This window comes from Pinus tabuliformis, chromosome J (genome assembly GCF_031772625.1).
Source record: "Pinus tabuliformis cultivar Carrire ecotype Pingquan chromosome J, CPIR1, whole genome shotgun sequence".
In the NCBI taxonomy this organism is placed as follows: Eukaryota; Viridiplantae; Streptophyta; class Pinopsida; order Pinales; family Pinaceae; genus Pinus; species Pinus tabuliformis.
This window is the reverse complement of record NC_142295.1, coordinates 1,431,369,000-1,431,390,422: the sequence shown is the minus strand read 5'-3', so window position 1 is coordinate 1,431,390,422 and position 21,423 is coordinate 1,431,369,000. Positions and strand designations below refer to the sequence as shown.

Sequence of the window (21,423 nt, the reverse complement as noted above, 5' to 3'; positions counted from 1 at the left end):
TCCTAGAATTATTGATACTATTCTCGATTGCTTGGATAAGAGTCCAACCCAACAAAGACAGCTGTCTATATCTACACCCAAAGCAAGAAGCTAAATTTTCCCATTTGATGTTAAGAAAATAATTTTCTCAAGAAAATAACTTGAAATGTAGAAGCGGGTCATAAAATCTGTTAGAATATCTTTCATATCACAATCAACCATTCGATAAAAATGATATTATAGTGACAGCCCATATAAAATGCAATAGACTGATCACAACAGTTCTATAAATGCTCTAAGAAGTTGGAAGGAAGCAAACTCGTTTATTTGAAAATACATTTCAAAACAATTCCCAAGCCAACTCTCATATGTCATATTACAGGATTCCAAGCAGATAAGAAACATGGAAATTTAAGATATCGAAACAAGCTTACTATTTCAACCTAAAAGAATAAAACAAAAATCTCCAGAACGTAATTGCAAAACACAGTACTTTTCAACACTTTTCAGTTCAAAATTAAAAAGAAAACTTTAAAATGGCATCCCCCACCATCAAACAAATTCTTAAATCTGCACCTAACGATTATGATAAAACATATTGTCGTCTCCACTGCGAGAGGCAGATTGGTTTTATTCAGTTATAAATACCGTTTTACATCAACAAAATCTCCTCTGAAACGGTGGAAATACAGAGAAACACCTGCTCCCCCATCAAACGTGAATATCAAGCCTTTTTAAGTGGCAGTTCAGAACTGCAAAATACAAATTTAACCTCTACAATAGGCAATAAATCAACAAAATCAACCATCCCAAACCTCTTCCATATACTCTTTATTATAATTATCCAGAGGGTAAAGAAATTATCAACAAGATTTATCTCGAAGGATATTCTACACAGGATTAAGTATACCACGAAAATCTGATAAAAATAGAACGGCAGCTGATAGAACCCTCCATCTTCAAGGTTATCACCGGAAAGTAAGCAAGGTACCGATGCTCAAAAAGGTTAAATATGATGATAAAAAAATCTACATGGTACATGAGAGAACTAGAAGCAACTAAATCTAATTAACAAAAGGTAGGAAAGCTCCCCCCCCCAACTATTCCAAAGAAACTCCACAGAACAATCAAGAAAGCTGGATAGTCAAATCGACAATTGTGAGTACTACTCCAATTTCAAAGAGCTCATCTCATTTAAAACTTGGTGTGGTCCAGCCTGTTCGTCAGCCAACTCATTTCGATGTTCCTCATGTCTAGATGCACGTGGTGGTGCTGAACTGACAGCAACTGCAGAACGAACTCTAACAGGAGGTGCTAAAGAGACAGGTGCACCCAACCCATAAGGACGCGTAATCACAGTAGGTGCTGGATGCATGTTCAACCATTGCGCTGGATGAGACCAACCTGTAAGATTGTACAAAGTATTTGTTGAAGCAGCCCTAAATGGCATGCCAGTTCCAACGGTTCCAGGTCGTACAGCCAAACTTGATCCTGGGCTTCTAAACCATTCTTCTTCGTCCCTCTGGTGCTCATCCAGTGGAATGCTGACCTCTTGTCTGTTCTGAGAAATCAAATGAGTGCTACTAAGCTGTACAGGAACCAACTGTCTTGAGTTGTTGGAAATTACCCTGTTTGAGGGTATAATCTCAAGTGATTGTCCACAGCCAGCAAGTGAAGTCTGCCCATCATGTGAAACAAATGGCGGGTAATATGGCCTACATCTTGAAGGATTACTATGTTGAGTACCAAGAAATCTTTGAGTCTGTGCTGCATCACCATTGAATTCGAATGCAACCCATCCTCTAGCATTATAAGGTGCAATCATATCACCAATGGGCTGTGCTGAACCATCCCAAAGGGGGTTAACTCTGCTTTTACTTGCATTTGATGGAAGTCTCTGCACTTTGCTATGAGAAGCAGATGCACCCTTCTCTTCTCTGTGCTTAGTTGCTAAAATACGAGCTATAACAGCTTGCTCTTGTTCATCACTTCCTTCATTTTCAGAGCTTCGTGATGTTGAACCAGACTGACTTCCAACTGCAGAAGAAAATTGCACAACAAATATTTTTCCAAACTTCATTACAACGAAAATGTCCAGCATAAAGACATAATTGACACTGTATTATGTAAAAAAAAAAATCCAAAAGAGGAGCAAATTTCAAGGGTTGAGATAAAAACACAGTTGATGATTCACAATGTCATTGTTAGACCTATGACATCCTCTCATCCGGGAAGAAAGAAAAAATTATACATGAATGCATGTTACCAGGTACTAGAGATACAGCAACTGAAAAGTATGGAAAACGAGAAATGCTAAGGACTTTAAACAAGAACACATGGAAAATTGTGAATATATGCAAAATGAATGAAAATAAAAATTAACAGAAACACAATATGAAAAACAAAGGTATTACTTATTATCCAAAAATAAAATGCTCAGATAAATCTTACCTATAGTTCAAAATCAGACGTGAAACTTTAAATACAAAGACAAGATCCATTCTGCAGACACAAATCATGGTTGCTATGTATGCCAATAGAAAATAATAGTTATAAACCAACTTGTCCAATGCAGGAAAATTCTCAATATAATCCATAGAAGGAAGAAAGAAAGGAAGAAGGATAGAGCTACAGAATTGTAGAAAACAGTAAAAATTTGAAAAATAACTCTGAAGTTACTCCTGTTTCATGTTTGAATAGCATTGTCTAACAATAGCAAAAACAGTAAAGAAAGATACCACTATGAACACATCTAAACTAAAAGATGTGCACTGCATGTGTTTTACTAAAAACTACAAGTAATTGGGGAAAGGCAGGAAAGATGTAGATATCAGTTAAGTTGAAGCATTTGAAATATTTGGATGTATTTCAAACATGAAGTGGAAACACAGTAAACATGACAGGTCAAGGTTAGCTCTTGGGATAGTGTCTAGGCACCAAATAAGCTAACTAGGAAAAACATTTTTAACAAATACACCAAATTTTCAAATCAATAAGCATGGAAATATCTATCGTGGAAATTGACATACTCATGACAACATATGTATTTTCACATAACAAGTTAAATGCCTGACACATACCCATACAAATCATTTTACTGAAAGATGAGAGCAAAAATTTTCTTGATTCTTGGTTTGGAGGCCACAATGAATTTCCTCTACGATTTTTCCTTCCGACTACATACATGATTCAACATAGTTTCATTAAAACTTTAAAAGATCAAATTGCAAATTTTTTCTTGACCAGACAGACAAGGGACGTGTCTTACTCAAAGATCCAATGCGAGTGTGAATTTTGGTGGAGAAGAAATGGAGTTTTGCTTAGAAAATTCTTTGCAGCAAAAATCAAGTTTTGGATAGCAACTTTGTTTCGTCAAGACTATTTTGCAGAAAGCCTTCGAAATTTAGAAAGGAAATTGCCGTAGTTAAAATAATGATATTCATCTTCCACGTGATTTGGAATCCTTTTGAAATTTTTGATCATACTTGTCAACAAACTACAAACAACATTCTTTTGATCATATACAAAGCATACTTTCCCATTCTTTGTCCCCAAAATGGTGGATAATTTTTCTAATTTTTCAGCTGCTCTATCTTTCATGTCTCTTCTGCAGCATAGCTATGTTTTCCCAGCTTCCACGTGATCGAGTAGATCATGGAGGAACTAAATTTGATGCAATCTCTCATCACAACAGCCATTAGTTCAACCTGAATCCAACCATATGACAAAACCTAAAAGAATGAACAAGTGATGACACAACCATCATACAAATCACATGGGGCATTCAAGGGCATCTGGATACACAGCAAAGTTATGTGACCTTACCTGAGCTGGAGGTATGGCCTAGACCAGTTAGGTTCTCACTCACTTGCTTGAGCTACACAAAGGTAAGTTTCTCACAGATTTAAGTTAGAGGGACCATGAGAACCAGCCTTTCTAGCTTTGGACAAGGCAATACCAACCCTTTCAGCATTATGATATTACACATTAAGGATGGCTTACGACCAACTTGATCTAATATACTACTCACATGTGCCTTCTAGTATGTTTCATTGGTGTAATTCTTTATTTGAGTTATCCGATGGTCACCATTTTATCTTGTGCGTAAGTGATCCAACGGTCCTCGTGTTCTCAGTGTTCAAAACAGTTGATATGTGTCTTATCACCTTATTAGTCCATAATCTCTGTCTAAAGATAATAGAAGATCATATTTAAAGATAATGGAAGATCATATGACGGTGATGGCCAGACACTAGTGTGATGCCACATGACAGAGAGTAGAGTACTGATGTAAGCCATCTTTGAGCATAACACAGTAGTGCATGTTGTTCCACTAATGTTTCCTTCTTTTTGAGGATTTTACCATGTAAATCATGGTGTCTTTATCTTTGATCTATGTGAGCTATTTCTCTATGATATTCTTCCATATGGTTGCCCACCTGTTAATTCAAATCACTAACTTTGTTTTTGTTTGAAGATTGAAGTAGCTTGCAATAGCTATGAATGTCTTTTGAGTGCATGATCTGCAAATCACTTTAAGTGATCTCAGTTAAATAATTTATGAATGAAAGTATTACAGACTCATGCGTTGGTGTGTGTATATGTTATTTTAGGCAACGGATCGATCAGATTGCAAAATACACAGACACTGGAAAATGGAAAACAGTGAGATAAACACAGTAAGCAAATACAATAACACAACAATTAATAAGGAGTTCACCCTATTCTCCAGGGCTACATCTCCGGTCCAGCTTTCAGTGGTAGCCTTCTTTTATTGTGTCTTTAAAGCAAAGATTTACAATGAGGAGCTCAATTTGAGTCTCCTGAAACAAATAATGTTTGGTAGAGTGGTTCTTGAATTCCCCAAGCCACTAGAGTGCACAGACTCTTTTCCTTACCAGATCTTGACCTCTTTGGTCTTTAATGGGAGGAGCCCAACGTGGTGCTCAATTCCCAACAGATCCTCTCAAGGATTGCTTAAACCTCTCAAGCTTTCTGTCTACTCGATGCTACCTATGGTCGGCTCAGCTCTCTGTTTCTTGCTTCTTGCTCCATTGTCTTCTTTTTTTTCCCTCTCTTCTCCTGTCTTCTATTTGTTCTGTTCTCTGTCTGTTCATGGCTTAAAGCCATTCTGTCTCATGATTGCTCGCTTCCTCTTCCACCCCTTCGGTTCGCCTGCTACTGTTCGTTTGGAGTTCCCTGCCTCTGCGTCGTCGCCAACGTCTCACAAGGAGCGGCCACTTGTCCTCTCACGAACTGCGCCAGCTCTTCCTTGACAGTTTGGTATTTTCGGTTACATTGTGGAATGACTCATCCGCCAACTCAGCGGTCAAATCGGACATCAAACTTCTTATTTCACAGCTTAATCCCCTGTCAAATCCGATTCCTCCATCGGGCGCAATCTCCACCATCAGATCTGGAGCCCCCAGATCCTACGACATTCGCTCATTTCGCGCGGTTGACTTGCTCGACCGTTAGCGTGCGATGATAGGCGGATTTCTCTCTCATCCGCCGAACACATGTTGTGCACTGAATGGAATCGCTCGTTTTTTGCCAAATCCACTTACCGCCCAAGGATGCTCCAATATACTGTCAGTTTTGGAGCGCGGGTCCCACCTTTCACCTTAGCGCATTCCCCACGGTTTCCCGGCTTCCCATGCGACCGAGCGCTCGTGGCCTTTCCTTCTCAAGGGGTTTTGCCCAGCGATCTGGGCTTCCCAAGTGCCAGTTTTGCCTCCTGCGCGGTCTCCATGGGCCTCGGTCAGCTTCCCAAGTGCCAGTTTTGCCTCCTGCACGGTCTCCATGGGCCTCAGTCAGCACACTTTGACCGAGGTCCTCATCGTTCCTCGCTGGCTGCAAACTGCCATTGTCCAAAGGTCTTCCTAATCGCTCGTGTTCATTAATTCAAAGTTTGTCCTGTTCTGATACAGTCATGGTACTTTGATGATGTTCATGGATCCAATTCGGATCACGGCCTTCCCACTGAAGAAGCTTTTGGACCACCAAAATTTGGTTTTCAAGCATCGACTAAGTGAGGGTACAATTGTCTCACTTGTCCAATCTCTATCCACTTTGCGTTGCTTGGCTTTGACCCCTTGAGCCCAACTCTGAGGTACTCAACATCTCCCCTGCGCGTCGTCCTCACCTTCCTGTCCAGCACTATGTCTTCTTGCAATTCATTAAGATATTCAGGTAGCAGGTCATCAATAGAAGGTAATTGACTCTACTCTTCGGGATCCTCAATTAGTGAAGGTTCAAACAATCTCAAGCAATCTGCATTTACGACTGAGTAGATGTGCATGTAAGCTGGTAGATCAAGGCGAAAAGCATTCTCACCAATCTTCTCAAGTATCTTGAAAGGTCCACACCTGATCGGCTTTAGCTTTTTACCTTCACTTTGCATCCTGTCCTTGCTGATGTACAGCCAGACTTGGTCACCAACTTGGAAACTATGCTCCATCTGATGCTTGTCATGCCTTGCCTTGTATTTGACTTGGCACTTTTCCAGTTGTTCCTGTACTGCCTGGTGGATCTCTTGGATCTGTTCAATGAACCTAGTTGCCCTGTCCACATAACTGTGTCCCTCAACTGTGATGTCTTTACCAAAGACAAAATCCAAAAGAGACCTTGGTGTGAAACCAACGCAGGTCTCAAAAGGAGATCTTTGGGTAGAAGAATTTTTTGCTCTGTTGTAAGCATGCTACACATAACACAAATGTTCATCCCAAAGCTTAGGATGTTTGCTGCAATATCCCCTAAGCAACTGGATCACTGCCTGTTAACTACTTCGGTCTGACCATCAATTTGTGGATGAAAAGCGGTGCTCTTTTTCAATTTGGTGTCCATCAGTTCCCACAAACATGACCAAAACTTCCCCACAAATCGGGTGTCTCGATCAGATACAATGGAAGTGGGTAATCCAAAATGAGCCCATACATGTTCAAAGAATAGTTTTGCAGTTTGTTCAGCGGTAATCTGTTTATTACAGGGTATCAAAATACACATTTTACTGAACCTATCCACAACAACGTACAGATAATCATGACCTTTCCTAGATTTAGGCAATCCTCCAACAAAATCCATGGAAACACTTTCCCAAAGGTGAGAAGGAACTGGTAATGGAGTGTACAAGCCTAGTTTTCTATTGCTGGGCTTGCTTTTAGCACACATAGTACACCCTCTTACATATCTAAAAACTATCTCATTCATTTTTGGCCAATAACAAAATCTTTGCAGTCGTGCAACTGTTTTACTTACCCCAAAGTGACCTGATATTAGAGAAGTGTGTGCTTCTCGAATTATCTTTACTCTTTCAGTTTGTGAAATGCATAACTTCTCACAATGGTACAAGAATCGGTCCTTTACATGATAGTCCAATTCTTCTACTCTTTTGCCTTGACTTAAAGTTGCATATACATCTTTAAAGTCTATATCTAGAGCATATTGTTCAATGTAGTTCTCATGTAACACAAAATTATGCTTAAGTATAGTAGATGCATTTATAATGAGTCTTGACAACATGTCTACAACTTTATTATCTATGCTCTTTTTATATTTGATGACTACATGAAATTGTTGTAGAAAACCCATCCATCTATAGCGTCTTGATCGCTGCAACTTAGTTTGGGAGTGCAAATATTGAAGTGGTTGATGATCAGTGTGTATTACTGTCTCTTTGCCCATTTAAGTAATGTTTCCACTTTTTCACTCTGTACTAATGCATACAATTCTTTATCATATGTAGGATAGTTAACTACTACAGAATTAAATGTCTCAGAATGATAACATATGGGTTTATCGTGTTGTGTCAACACTGCTCCCATGGCATAGTCACTGGCATCTGTTTGGATCTCAAACAGTCTTTGAAGATCAAGCAGTGCTAGTACAAGTGTTGTACTAATCTTTTCTTTCAAGGTGTCGAAGGCTTTCTGCCGTTTGCCTCCCCACTGAAACACCTTGTTCAATCCTGTTAAAGCATGTAAGGGCGCTACAATTAAGGAAAAGTTGGAAATGAACTTCCTCCAACACAGTGCTGCCCCTAAGAAGCTACTAACTTCTGTAGCAGATTTGGGTTTAGGCCAGTTTATAATGACTGCCACTTTAGAGGGATCTATCTTCAATTCACCACCCCCTACTATATGACCCAAATAATTCAAAGATGTTTTCCCAAATTCACATTTTGAGAGTTTAACATAAAGTTTTTCTCTTTTCAAAACATCTAGTGTCTGCTTAACATGCTTTAAGTGTTCTTCCCATGTTTTGCTAAATATCAGAATGTCATCCAGATACACAATAACAAAATCATGAAGAAAAGGTCTTAGTACATCATTCATTAATCTCATGAAAGTAGCAGGAGCATTAGTTAAGCCAAAAGGCATAACCAGCCACTCATACAATCCCTGCTTTATTTTGAAAGCAGTCTTCCATGCATCTTGTTCTGCAACTCTGACCTGATGGTATCCACTGTGCAAGTCTAACTTGGAAAAATAAACAGCTTCCTTCAATTGATCTAAAAGATCATCTATGCGAGGAAGGGGATAACGACTTTTGATTGTTATCTTATTCAGTGCTCGGTAATCAATGCACATTCTCCACGAGCCATCTTTCTTTCTCACCAAAACGATTGGTGACCCACAAGGTGATGTGCTAGGTCTGATAAACCCTTTCTCGAGCAACTCCTGCACCTGCTTCTTGATTTCAGCATTCTCTAAAGAAGACAACCTGTACATTCCAATGTTAGGCAATGGAGCATCTTGGTGCAAAATAATATCATGCACTATTTCCCTTTTGGGTGGGATACCTTTAGGTTCTTGAAACAAGATATCATACTCTGAAACAACTTTTTCTAAATTAGCTTGATGTTCAACATCATAGCCTTCAAATACATTGGTTTTATCAGGTTTCTTTTCCTTTACAACCATCAGTAAGAATTGTTGACATGAATTTATCATTTGTTTCATCTGCCCTGAGTTTATGAGAGTATAATTATTCTTGAACTTATGAGCTCTTACAAAGTATTCGATTCCATTTTTGACAAGTAGATACTTGTTCTTAGCTCTATAGAAAATAGCTTTTTTGTCATACAAGTAAGGACTTCCTAAAACAATTCCACATATATCCAAAGGAATTGTGTCTAACTCAACCTCATCTACAAATGTTGACCCAAAAGAAAACTTGAGTTTGCACTGTCTAATCACTTGTAGTTGTGCTTTATCATTCAACCATCCTAATGGGTTTGGTTTCTTGTGAGGTGTGGTTACTAATCCCAACTTCTTTATAATTGCTTCAGAAATTAAATTTACTTGTGAGCCACTATCAAACAAAGTATCAATCTTTTGATGTTTGGAAATAACTCGAATATGGAAAAGCTCATGTTTTTTTCTCTCATTTTCTTCATCAATAATAGATTGTGCAGAATTACTAGTAGATGCTTCAGAATTATTACTTTTTATACCTGTGGCTGCAATAGTTGTTTCATCACCTGAGTCTGACCCCAAATCCTTCTGAATTGCTGCAACAATCTTCTTCTTCTTGCCCTCAAACTTCTTAGGTCTCAGCGCTTGACATAGAATCCAACTGTGCTCATCATCATGCCCATCCTTTTTACAATGAGTGCATGAAGCTTTACTCTTTTGTGCAGTGTTAGCGTTCTTTGCTTTCCATTTCTGCTTTCTTTTCTCCTTATTCTTGCTTGCAATGGGTTGGGATGGTCCCCCAACTTCTGGACTTCCATTCTTTCCTCTAGCTTCTAGATGAGTAGCTTGTACAAATACCTCATCTATACTAGTGAGATTAAACATGAGGATAGTGTGCCTCATGTAACTATGTAGACCACCAATGTAATTCAACAGAGTCTCAGGTGAGTCTAATGAGATTCCTAGAATCAATGCTCTCTTTCTAAATTGTTGAGTGTCCCCTTGCACACTTTGCCCTTTCAACTGTCGAAGAGTTTGCCAACTCATCATGGCTTGCTGCATGTAGACCAATGGATAGAACTGCTTTTTTATTGCAGAAACAAATTCACTCCAGACAAAAATAGTCTTACCATGTCTCTTCATGTCAGCTTGGGTCCTGCCTTCCCACCAAACTAAGACAGTTCCTCCAAGGCGTAGGCTTGCTAGCTGAATCTTGCTCTTGTCTAAATCGATACTCTGCACTCTGCAATAAACATCAATTTGTTTAATCCAATTGTCCAACTTTTCTGCATTCAACTCTCCATCATGTATAGGTAAATCAGATTTAACATCTAGTTTGATTAAAGATGCTTTCTTTTTGTGTTCAGAGCTATTAGGAAATGTGAGAAAGCTTTCCTCTTTCCCTTTTCCTTTTGAGTGGTCATGGAAGTGAGACTCATCTTCTCCCTTGTCTTGCTTGAAGCCTGATGAATCTTCCTCCTCATGTTTTCTAAAGTCCCTATACATTTCCTCTACCATGGACTTTATGGCTAGGAAACTGTCTATGAATTGAGGGTCTGGTCCTACAAAACCTTCTTCTGGCATTGTCTTCTGAGAATAGACTCTCCCAATTTCAGGATTAATTTCAACCAACTCTGCTTCTCCTAACTTGAGCTTTGATCTAGTTAGCATTCAACAACTAAACCAACACAAACTTGTCTAACCTTAACAGCCTAAAGCTCCGATACCACTTGATCTAAAAATCACTCTTGAGTGATCTCAGTTAAATAATTTATGAATGAAGGTATTACAGACTCATGTGCTGGTGTGTGTCTATGTTATTTTAGGCAACGGATCGATCAGATTTCAAAATACACAGACACTGGAAAATGGAAAACAGTGAGAGAAACACAGTAAGCAAATACAATAACACAACAATTAATAAGGAGTTCACCCTATTCTCCAGGGCTACATCTCCAGTCCAGCGTTCATTGGTGGCCTTCTTTTATAGTGTCTTTAAAGCAGAGATTTACAATGAGGAGCTCAATTTGAGTCTCCTGAAACAGATAATGTTTGGTAGGGTAGTTCTTGGATTACCCAAGCCACTAGAGTGCACAGACTCTTTTCCTTACCAGATCTTGACCTCTCTGGTCTTTAATGGGAGGAGCCCAACGTGGTGCTCAATTCCCGACAAATCCTCTCAGGGATTGCTTGAACCTCTCAAGCTTTCTGTCTGCTCAATGCTGCCTATGGTCAGCTCGGCTCTCTTTTTCCTGCTTCTTGCTCCACTGTCTTCTTTTTTCCCTCTCTTCTCCTGTCTTCTGTCTCCTTGTTCTGTTCTTTGTCTGTTCATGGCTTAAAGCCATTTTGTCTCATGATTGCTCGCTTCCTCTTCCGCCCCTTCAGTTCCCCTGCTGCTATTCGTTTGGAGTTCCCTGCCTCTGCGTCATCGCCAACGTCTCACAGGGAGTGGCCACTTGTCCTCTCACGAACTGTGCCAGCTCTTCCTTGACGGTTCGGTATTTTCGGTTACGTTGTGGAATGACTCATCCGCCAACTCAGCGTCAAATTGGACGTCAAACTTCTCTATGCCGCAGCTTAATCCCCTGTCAAATCCGGTTCCTCCATCGGGCGCAATCTCCACCGTTAGATCTGGAGCCCCCAGATCCTACGACATTTGCTCATTTCGCGCAGTTGACTTGCTCGACCATTAGCGCGTGATGAGAGGCGGTTTTCTCTCTCATCCGCCGGACACGCGTCATGCGCTAAATGGAATCGCTCGTTTTTCGCCAAATCCACTTACCGCCCGAGGATGCCTCCGATATACTGCTGGTTTTGGAGCGCGGGTCCCGCCTTTCGCCTTAGCGCTTTCCCCACAGTTTCCCGGCTTCCCATGCGACCGAGCGCTCAGGGCCTTTCCTTCTCGAGGGGTTTTACCCAGCGATGCGCGATTAGAAATAGCCTCCTTTTCCCGATCCAAACTTCCCAAGTGCCAGTTTTGCCTCCTGTGCGGTCTCCATGGACCTCGGTGAGCGTGCTTTGACCAAGGTCCTCGTCGTTCCTCGCTAGATGCAAACTAACATTGTTCAGAGGTCTCCTGATCGCTCTGTGTTCATAAATTCGAAGTCTGTCCTATTTTGATACAGTTATGGTACTTTGATGATGTTCATGGATCCAATGCGGATCAGTGCATGTCAAAGACTTTTTTATTATTTTCATTATTAGACCTTGTCATGGTGTTGAGTGTTGGAAGAGCTTCAATACTCATCATTCATTTTCAACATCACATATATGAAGCTCCTCTTATTAGCTCTTGAAGATCTTAGCATACCATTCATTTTCAGCGATATCCATGCAACGTGGAGAAAAAGAGATCAATCCATTGAGTTTGGAACATTTGTTACAGTCAGATTGCCTTTTGTTTTGTCAAAAAGGGCCTTCATTTTCCTCAAATATAAAGGTTTATTCACAAGTAGTACATTTGAATGAGGGAAAAATACATTTTTTAAAATAAGCCTCCTCTTATCACTATTGAGGCTAAAAGGCCCAGAGTTAGAATTTTAGGGGAAACATTAGCATACAATTTTGTTCTTCATTTAAGCAGATGCAACTAGGGGGTATCTATTCAGATAAAGTCACATAGGACTTGCACCTAGCCCCAATTATTGTTGTGTGCGCTGGCATGCATCCACAAGTGTGCATGCAAGCACTTCCATGTCATTGACAAGACTTGAACCCTGATGGGGGCTATATTAGCACTTTCACCAACCATGCAAGCCACTCTTGAGGAAGGCAAAATACTTTGTTTTATAGTCTCAACCACTTTGAGATTGCAAGTGTGCATATTTCGATTCGTGGAATTGTTGAAACCATCCTCTATCTTAAAGCTTGCGAGCCACACCTTGCTATGTTTCATGCCCTCAGCCAAGCCCTATCACCCTCTACATTTGGGTTAATACTCTTCAGTTAAGTATTTTTTGGCAACATCTTTTAGTGGTTCAATTCTCTTTGGATAAGAGTTCCTTGGTGCCCTCCATGTGGAGGAGACTCACGAAAATTATCTTTGACCAAGGTTAACGGTTAACCAACCACACAATACCACATGGACCAACCATGCTTTAACACACAAACACTAGTGATATGCAGTGCCCGTTGGTAGCGACACACAAGACACAATACCACATGGACCAACCATGCTTTGACACACAAACACTAGTGACATGCAGTGCCCGCTGGTAGTGACACACAAGACACAATACCACATGGACCAACCATGCTTTGACACACAAACACTAGTGACATGCAGTGCCCGCTTGTAGTGACACACAAACACTAGTGACATGCAGTGCCCACTACCACTACTAGTGTTGAAAATATTGGTATCGGCAAAATATGGGCGAGGGTCCTGAAAACATCTTATCAGCAATATTGGCGAAAATATCGGCAAACATAACAAAAAAAAAAAAAAATCAATTTTTTCCAGATTTTTAAACATATAAAGCAATAATGATATTTAGCCGATATTTTCAAAAGATGGTGATATTTAGCCGAGATTTTGAAAATATTAAGATATTTAGCCAATATTTTGAAAATATTGCGATATTTTCAAAACAGAAAATATCGCGATATTTACTCGACAATATATCGTTTTGACGTAAATATTGTGATATTTTCTATATACATTATTTTCTCTTATCTTATTTTAGTTACTTGTTTTACTTTTTGTTAGACCACTTGGCTAACACTCGTTTGCTCCTATAACTACTATTTGTTGCTCACACGGTCACCTAACCTACCTATACCCTACTACTTGCTTATACGGCCACCTAGACTACTACTAAGAAAGCACTCAATGGGAACGAATCTACTAGCCGCGGAGCTAAGTTAGTTGTTTGCCCACTTCTGTCAAGTGGTTACTTACGGTGATGGTGATGCTGCAAAAGTGGTTACGGTTGACTGTTCGCCACCGATAGCGGTATTAGGCCACTCGGATGACTCAGATGTTGGATTGGATAAGTTATGCATAGTCCTTTGGAATCTTTCTATGTACGGTTGGTTACAGTGACAGAGCCAAACTTATTGAACTAATGGTGTATCGATGAGAGCTTAGGATCGTTGAATACCAAAGAACTACTTGTTTGCTAACTACTTGTTTTGCTACCATGTAACCTACCAGCCATGTATCCATATACCATAGTGCCACATCATCACCATGCAAATTCATTATTGCCATGTGTCATTGCCGCAATAACACCACATTAATAATCTACATAGTCAACAATGCCACAACAACATTTGTGCCACATCCACTTCCATGTCAGCATCTTTGGAGGAAACTCCTCCATTGCACTTTTCTAAAGGTGATTTTTAAATTTCAAATAAGTATAATGTTGTCATATAGAGTTCATTCTCAATGCGAATTTTTGTAAGATGTGTTTTATGTGCCCTACACACTAGTGCAATTATTTTCTGGAAATTTCACTATTGTGCTTCCTATTTTCAATTTGGTTAAAAACCCCCTCTAAACCTAATTTTTCTAACTTTTTAGGGCCTCTTTGTCATTCATGCACCTTCTTTGGTGTTGTTTTTTGAAAGTGTTATTTTCATGTACTTCCCATTGGTGTAATTAGTTTCTAGTTTTATAGCTATTTTATTTTTTCTTGATTATGATTAATCTGATTGCAATTGCTTATCAAGTACTAATTGTGCTCATGATAACTCTATTGAGATGTATGAAATTGTTCAAGATTACTTTCAGTACAAAAATTGCACCTTTGAATGACTTAAAGAAATCCAAGAGAGATAACAAAAACAACAACAAATGGACTCAATGGCATGTCAATTTCTGAAGTCCTTTGGCTTTATCTCCATTTGACATGAAGTAGACTTGGTCAGCATTTGCTATTGTCAGAATTGGCAACTAGGGCCAAACTCCATCTTGGACAGATCATATAATGGAGATGATATTTTTATTGGATTTCTCTTTCCCAGAGGTGCAAGATTGATCTAAAGATCATCTCATTCTGACGAAGTAAAAATGGAATTTTGAATTTATTTCTTGCATGGACAAATTGTCAAGGTTGACGACAAGTCTAATGTAGGCTCATGAAGCCTAACTAGCATGTCTCTTCACCCTCAATATTGTGTATAAATAGAAGAGGCTTTTTCCTCACTTGAACATTCATAAATCAACATTCCATTCTCTCTCTTCATCTGATTGGATCGTACAAATCACAGTTATCTTGTTCTTCTCCACACGTGTGAAGGTTTACGTGTGGAGGTTTGACTAGGCATTTTTGTTCTCTGCATTAAGAGAGTTGCAGCCAACTTTGACCAGCGTTGACCGAGCATTGTTTGACTTCATTTGATTGCTATTTTTGTGGGAGAATCTCTGTTTGGGCAGACCGCATATTGTGACACAAATACCGAGATTTACTGGGCAAGTTGACCAACGTTAACTGCAACAGCGTTGACCGACTTTGACTAAGAATTTCAGGACTGTTTTGCGCTGATTTGGACTATCTTTGGAGGCCAAGATGACTGGATTTGACCAAGCTGATTTGGAGGAGACTTTCTGCTGGTTTGACCAGCGTTGACTTTCTGGTTAGGGCACCTATTGACTGCAGTTTGACTGCATTGTTTTACAGTGATTGAGCAAGTAAATTTTGTATATTGTACTCCCTCTCTGCTGAATTTCTGAAGAATAATACAAATATTTGATCAAAGGGTTTGCCCCACATTGGGGTTTTTCCCTAGCATCCACCTAATATTGTGTCCTCTTGTCTTGGCTTGTCTTCTGCTTATTGTTTATGTTCTATCTGCATTTCCTATCAATGTTTATGTGATTGCTAATCTGGAAATTGATATTGGGGTAATAAGAAAATTTGAAGTAAATTGCTCTAAAGCATAGAATATACCATTGTTATCTAAAATTAACATGGTATCAGAGCTGAAGTGAAGACAAAGCCCAAACAAGAGTGAGAAAAGCAATCATTGAGATTTGCTGGACAAGGACAAGATTCAATGCCCTACTCATCTTACTTCAAATCTGATGACAAGCTCAATGATAAGTCTGGTTATCATGCATGGAAGATGTCCCTTGACTTGACCTTGGAAGAGCATGAAGCTATGGACTATGTGCAGGGAAAGATTACTGAACCTCCTTCAAATGCACCGGCTGCCACTAAGACAAAGTACAAGAAAGGTGAAGTCAAAGCTAAGAAGATCATCAAGAATTCTATTCATAAGCACTTAGTTGCTTACATCTTCGATTTGGGCACATCTAAGGAGATGTATGACAAGTTGGTTAGCATTTTTAAAGCTAGCAATGCAAACCAAGTACTCTTTCCCAAGAACAAGTTGAAGGACATAAAGAAGGGAAGAGGAGAAGATATCTAATCCTACTTCATGAGGATCACCGAAATCAAAAATGATCTTCTATCAATTGGAAAAGTTATAGCTAACAAGGAGTTCACTCTCATTGCCCTTGGAGGTCTCCCTCATAAATGGGATGTGTTCAACACTACTATCCTCAACAATGACCGGACTCCAGGTTTTGATGAATTGTTGACTAGATGTACTCAAGAAGAAACAAGGATGATAGAGAGAGACATGCCTTCAAATAGGAATGATCTTACTGCATTCTCCGCTCATGCTAAAAAGAAAAACCATGCAGGCTCAAAGAAGCAATGTCAAGGAAGACCGGGATTCAAAGATGGACGAAAGGGTAGATGCTTCATTTGTAACAAGTTTGGCCACTATGCGAGGGAGTGTCCTCATAAAAGGGATACACCTGGGATGATGACGACAACAACTGCAACAATTTCAGGGGCAACAACAATCAAAGGAATGGCAGGTTCAAAGGAAAAGGAATGCTCCTACTACTCATCATGGAAATGGTCGACCTCCCAAAAGATCAAGAAACTCCAAGTATGATGAATCTAATGTTGTAGATAACAAGCAAAAATAATTTTATTTATATTCTCCCTCTCTACTGCCTCTCCTCCGGACACCTTGGGAAATTGGTTGATTGATAGAGGTGCCTCAAGCCACTTCACTAGGTATAAGGAAGCTCTTTCAAATCTAATAGAAAAGGATACAAATTTGGAAATCATTCTTGGAGACAATGCAACATATCCCGTGAAAGGAGTTGGGAATGTCACTCTTCAATTGAATCAAGGTAACACCATTCATCTACAAGAAGTACTCTATGTACCCGATCTAAAGAAGAACCTGAATCTTGGCAATGGAAGACAAAAGATTTAAGGTGGCATTCATTGATGGAAAGGTATGTGTTTGGAAAAGAAATTTCAAAGAAGCATTTACTCTTGGATTCAGGGTTGATGGTCGATATCAAGTTGGATGAAGTCCATTGGGAGCTATGTCTTCCGATACATCTCTTCAATCCGAATTATGGCACCAGAGGTTTGCTCATCTACATTATAAGGCTCTACCCGATGCAAGGAAGATGGTGACAAGTATGCCCGAATTTAAAGTAGAACATGAAGGTGTTTGTCAGGGATGTGTCGAAGGAAAACATACAAGGGGACCATTCCCCTCAAGTGATAGCAATTGCAATTGATTCACTCTGATCTATCTGGTATGTTCCCTGTGACATCTCTGGGAGGATATTTATATCATGTTATCTTTGTGGATGACTGCTCTCGCAAAACTTGGATTTATTTCTTGAAGAAGAAGGACAAAGTGTTTTCATGGTTCCACTCTTTCAAAGCCTTTGTAAAAAATCGAACAGGGAAGAAGATCAAAATATTGAAGACAGATAATGGAACCGAATTTGAATCAAATGAGTTCAATGACTACTATAGAAAAGTTGGCATTAAGAGAGAGACTACTACCGCATATACTCCTGAGCAAAATGGTGTTGCGAAAAGGATGAATTGTTTTATTATAGAAGCCACTCGTGCCATGCTTCATGATCAAGGCCTTCCGAAGTTCCTATGGGGAGAAGTTGCCAACACTGTTGTGTATGTTCAAAATAGATGCCCACATCAAGCATTGGACTCCAAAACTCCCGAATAAGTGTTCACCGATAAGAAACCTGATGTTTCTCACTTTAGAATTTTTGGTAGCCCCATGTATTTTCATGTGCAGAAAGAAAAGAGAAGCAAATTGGATGCATCTGGGAAGAAAGGAACGTTTGTGGGCTACAGTGAAACTTTAAAGGCATATAGAATATATGTGCCTGGTCAAAGAGAAGTGGAGATAAGTCATAATGTCACCTTCCATGAAGATGTTTCCCTTGGGAAAATTAGGAACCTTCCTAGTCCAAGGAAGGACAACGAAGTTGATACAGGAAAGGAGGGAGAACCGCAGGATGAGCCGATGCCCGATGATGTAGGACCAATGGATCCCATTGATCCACCTCCCCATGAACCCTCCTCCTCAAAAAAAGACCCTCATGGCTTAGGGACACTCTCGAAGATGCTGAGAGGTATATTGCACCAAGGGCGACATTTCGTGAAAGTAAGAAGCCGAAAAGGTATCAAGGGTACTTAGCTGCCATGAGCACCATTGTTCAAACTGAGCCTTGCACATTCGAAGAAGCTATGAAGCACCTAGCTTGGAAGGATGCTATGATCGAAGAGTATGAGTCGATTATGAAGAATGATGTCTGGGATGTGGTACCTAGACCCAAGGACAAATCTGTTGTCACCAAGAAATGGATCTACAAGATCAAGCATGGAGCTGATGGAAGTGCTGCAAAGTTCAAGGCCAGGTTTGTTGCTCGAGGCTTCTCTCAAAAGGAAGGCGTGGAGTACGATGAGATATTTACACCAGTTGCCTGATATACCACCATCCATTCGATCATTGCCCTTGTTGCCTCTCAAGAAAAGAATTTACATCAAATGGATGTCAAGACCGCCTTCTTGCATGTTTCACTTAAGGAGGAATTCTATGTAGAACAATCCGAGGGTTTGAAGTTCAAGATCAAAAAAAGCATGTATGCAGGTTGAAGAAAGCCCTATATGGGTTGAAGCAAGCTCCCCAGGCTTGGTATGAGAGGATCAACAACTATCTGATGAAGTTGGGATTTACAAGAAGTGAAGTTGATCCGAACCTTTACTTTAAGATTGAAAATGATAGACCTCTCATCCTGGTACTTTATGTGGACGATCTCTTTTTGACTGGTGCAGACCCTCATATTTATCAATGCAAGAGGGAGTTGGCTTCTGAATTTGAGATGGACCTAAGATTGATGCACTACTTCCTAGGCTTCGAGGTCTAGCAAAAGTCAGGTGAGATTTTCTTTTCCCAAGGAAAATACATTATGAAGCTACTTGAAAGATTTGGGATGGTGGATTGTAAGTTTGTGACTACTTTGATGGAACTTAACTACAAGAATTTATGCAGAAGTGTTGTTGGGCCCGATTTGGGAAATCCTTTTGACTATTGTCAACTCGTGGGGGCCCTGATGTTCTTAGTGAACTCTCATCCAGACATATGCTTTGCAGTGAATACATTGAGTCAATTCATTATCGAGCCTCATCACATACATTGGATTGTTGCCAAGAATCCCTTGAGATATCTTTTGGGCACAATCACCTATGGACTGAGATACATTGCCAAGAATTTGAGGCTCCATGGTTATTTTGATGTTGACTGGGCTCGCAGTGTGGTGGATTGTAAGAGCACATCTGGATGTTGCTTCTCACTAAGTTTTGTTTTGATATCCTGGATGAGAAGGAAGTAGAAATCGGTTGCTTTGAGCACGGCCGAGACCGAATATATTGCTGCTAGTATGGCCTCCTGTGAAGCTGTTTGGTTGAGGAAGCTCTTTAGTGAGCTGTTTGGTTGAGGAAGCTCTTTAGTGCATTGTTTGGGCATGTGCTGGATACCACTGTGATCTATTGCAACAACCAAAGTAGGATTCGTCTTTCCGAGAATCTCGTGGTTCATGACCACTCCAAGCATATTGATATCAGGTACCACTTTATCAGAGATATGGTACAACGAGGAGCAATAAGGCTCCATCACATAAGGACTAATGAACAGGTCGCAGATATTCTTACGAAGCCCCTGGGAAGGTCAAATTCTTAACCTTCCGTGAACGACTTGGAGTCATGGAGAGACCCTCTTATGAGGGTCCCGTTTGAGTTGGATATTGAGCTCTGGGAGCTCCGAGGGGCTTGAAGTACTTCTTGGAACTATGAGAAACCATAGGGTGAGTGGTTCACCTTCCCCTAGTGGTGCGTTGTGTACAGGGTGAGTGGTTCAACTTCCCCTGTGATACCCCATGATGGTTGATATATGCATAGGATGAGTGGTTCACCTTCTCCTATGGCATGTGAGTAGGATGAGTGGTTTACCTTCTCCTGTCGATACATCCTACCCATGCAGTTCGGGACTCATGGGAAGTACCTCTCATCTGGCCAATGAGTTGGGAAATGAGGATAGGTACCAAGGTACTACCGATGGATGCTTCATGTACTACCGTGCTCCCTATGCTAGGATGTTTCATATTGATCTAGGATCAATGGAGACTAACTGCGAGTCAGTGGAGAGTGGTATGATACACTCTCGATCATTTATTCTTCATTATTTCTTCATGGTTCAGCAGAGCAGAGCAGAGATGACAGAGATGGTATAGATTGACAGATTGTATGGCAGGTGGAGTTCTCCCTAGTTGAGAGGGAGTGTTAAAATTGGCAACTAGGGCCAAACTCCATCTTGGACAGCTCATATGATGTAGATGATATTTTTATTGGATTCCTCTTTCCGAGAGGTGCAGGATTGATTTAAAGATCATCTCATTCTGACAAATAGAAATGGAATTATGAATTTATTTCTTCTATGGACAAATTGTCAAAGTCGGCCAGAAGTCTAATGTAGGTTCATGAAGCCCAACCGACGTGTCTCTTCACCCTCAACGTTGTGTATAAATAGAAGAGGCCTTTTCCTCATTTGAACATTCACAACTCAACATTCCATTCTCTCTCTTCATCTAATTGGGTCGTACAAATCACAGGCAGCCTGTTCTTCTCCACACGTGCGAAGGTTTGACTGGGCATTTATGTTCTCTGCGTTGACCGAGTTGCGGCTAGCTTTGACCAGTGTTGATCAGCATTGTTTGACTTCATTTGACTGCGATTTTTGTGGGAGAATCTCTATTTGCGTAGGCAACATATTCTAGCATAGACACAGAGATTTTTTGGGCAACTTGACCAACGTTGACGGCAGCAACTTTGACCACAGCGTTGACCTGCATTGACCAAATTTCATTGAGAATTCCAAGACTGTTTTGGGCTGATTTGGACTGTCTATGGACACCGAGTTGACTGGGCTTGACCACGCTGATTTGGAGACTTTCTGTTGGTTTGACCAGCATTGACTTACTGGGCATCTTGTTGACTATAGTTTGATTTCTTGTTTTACAGTGATTGGGCAAGTAAATTTGTATATTGTACTCTCTCTCTCTCTGCTGAACTTTTGAAGAATACTAAGAAGATTTCATTAAATGGTTTTCCCCACATTGGGGTTTTTCCTTGGCATTCGCCAAACACTGTGTCCTCTTGTCTTGGCTTGTCATCTG

General features: G+C 40.1%; 1 protein-coding gene across 1 annotated transcript in view; it reads right to left on the bottom strand.

The window, feature by feature from the left end:
* Window positions 1-577: 577 nt before the first annotated feature.
* Window positions 578-21,423, bottom strand: part of LOC149232738 (double-stranded RNA-binding protein 6-like) — a 50,371-nt gene continuing 29,525 nt past the window's right edge. Inside the window, exon 3 of the mRNA XM_089379483.1 lies at window positions 578-2,016. Coding sequence (XP_089235609.1) covers window positions 1,145-2,016 — 872 coding nt within the window. The 3' untranslated portion in view covers window positions 578-1,144. The remainder of the gene's footprint in view (window positions 2,017-21,423) is intronic.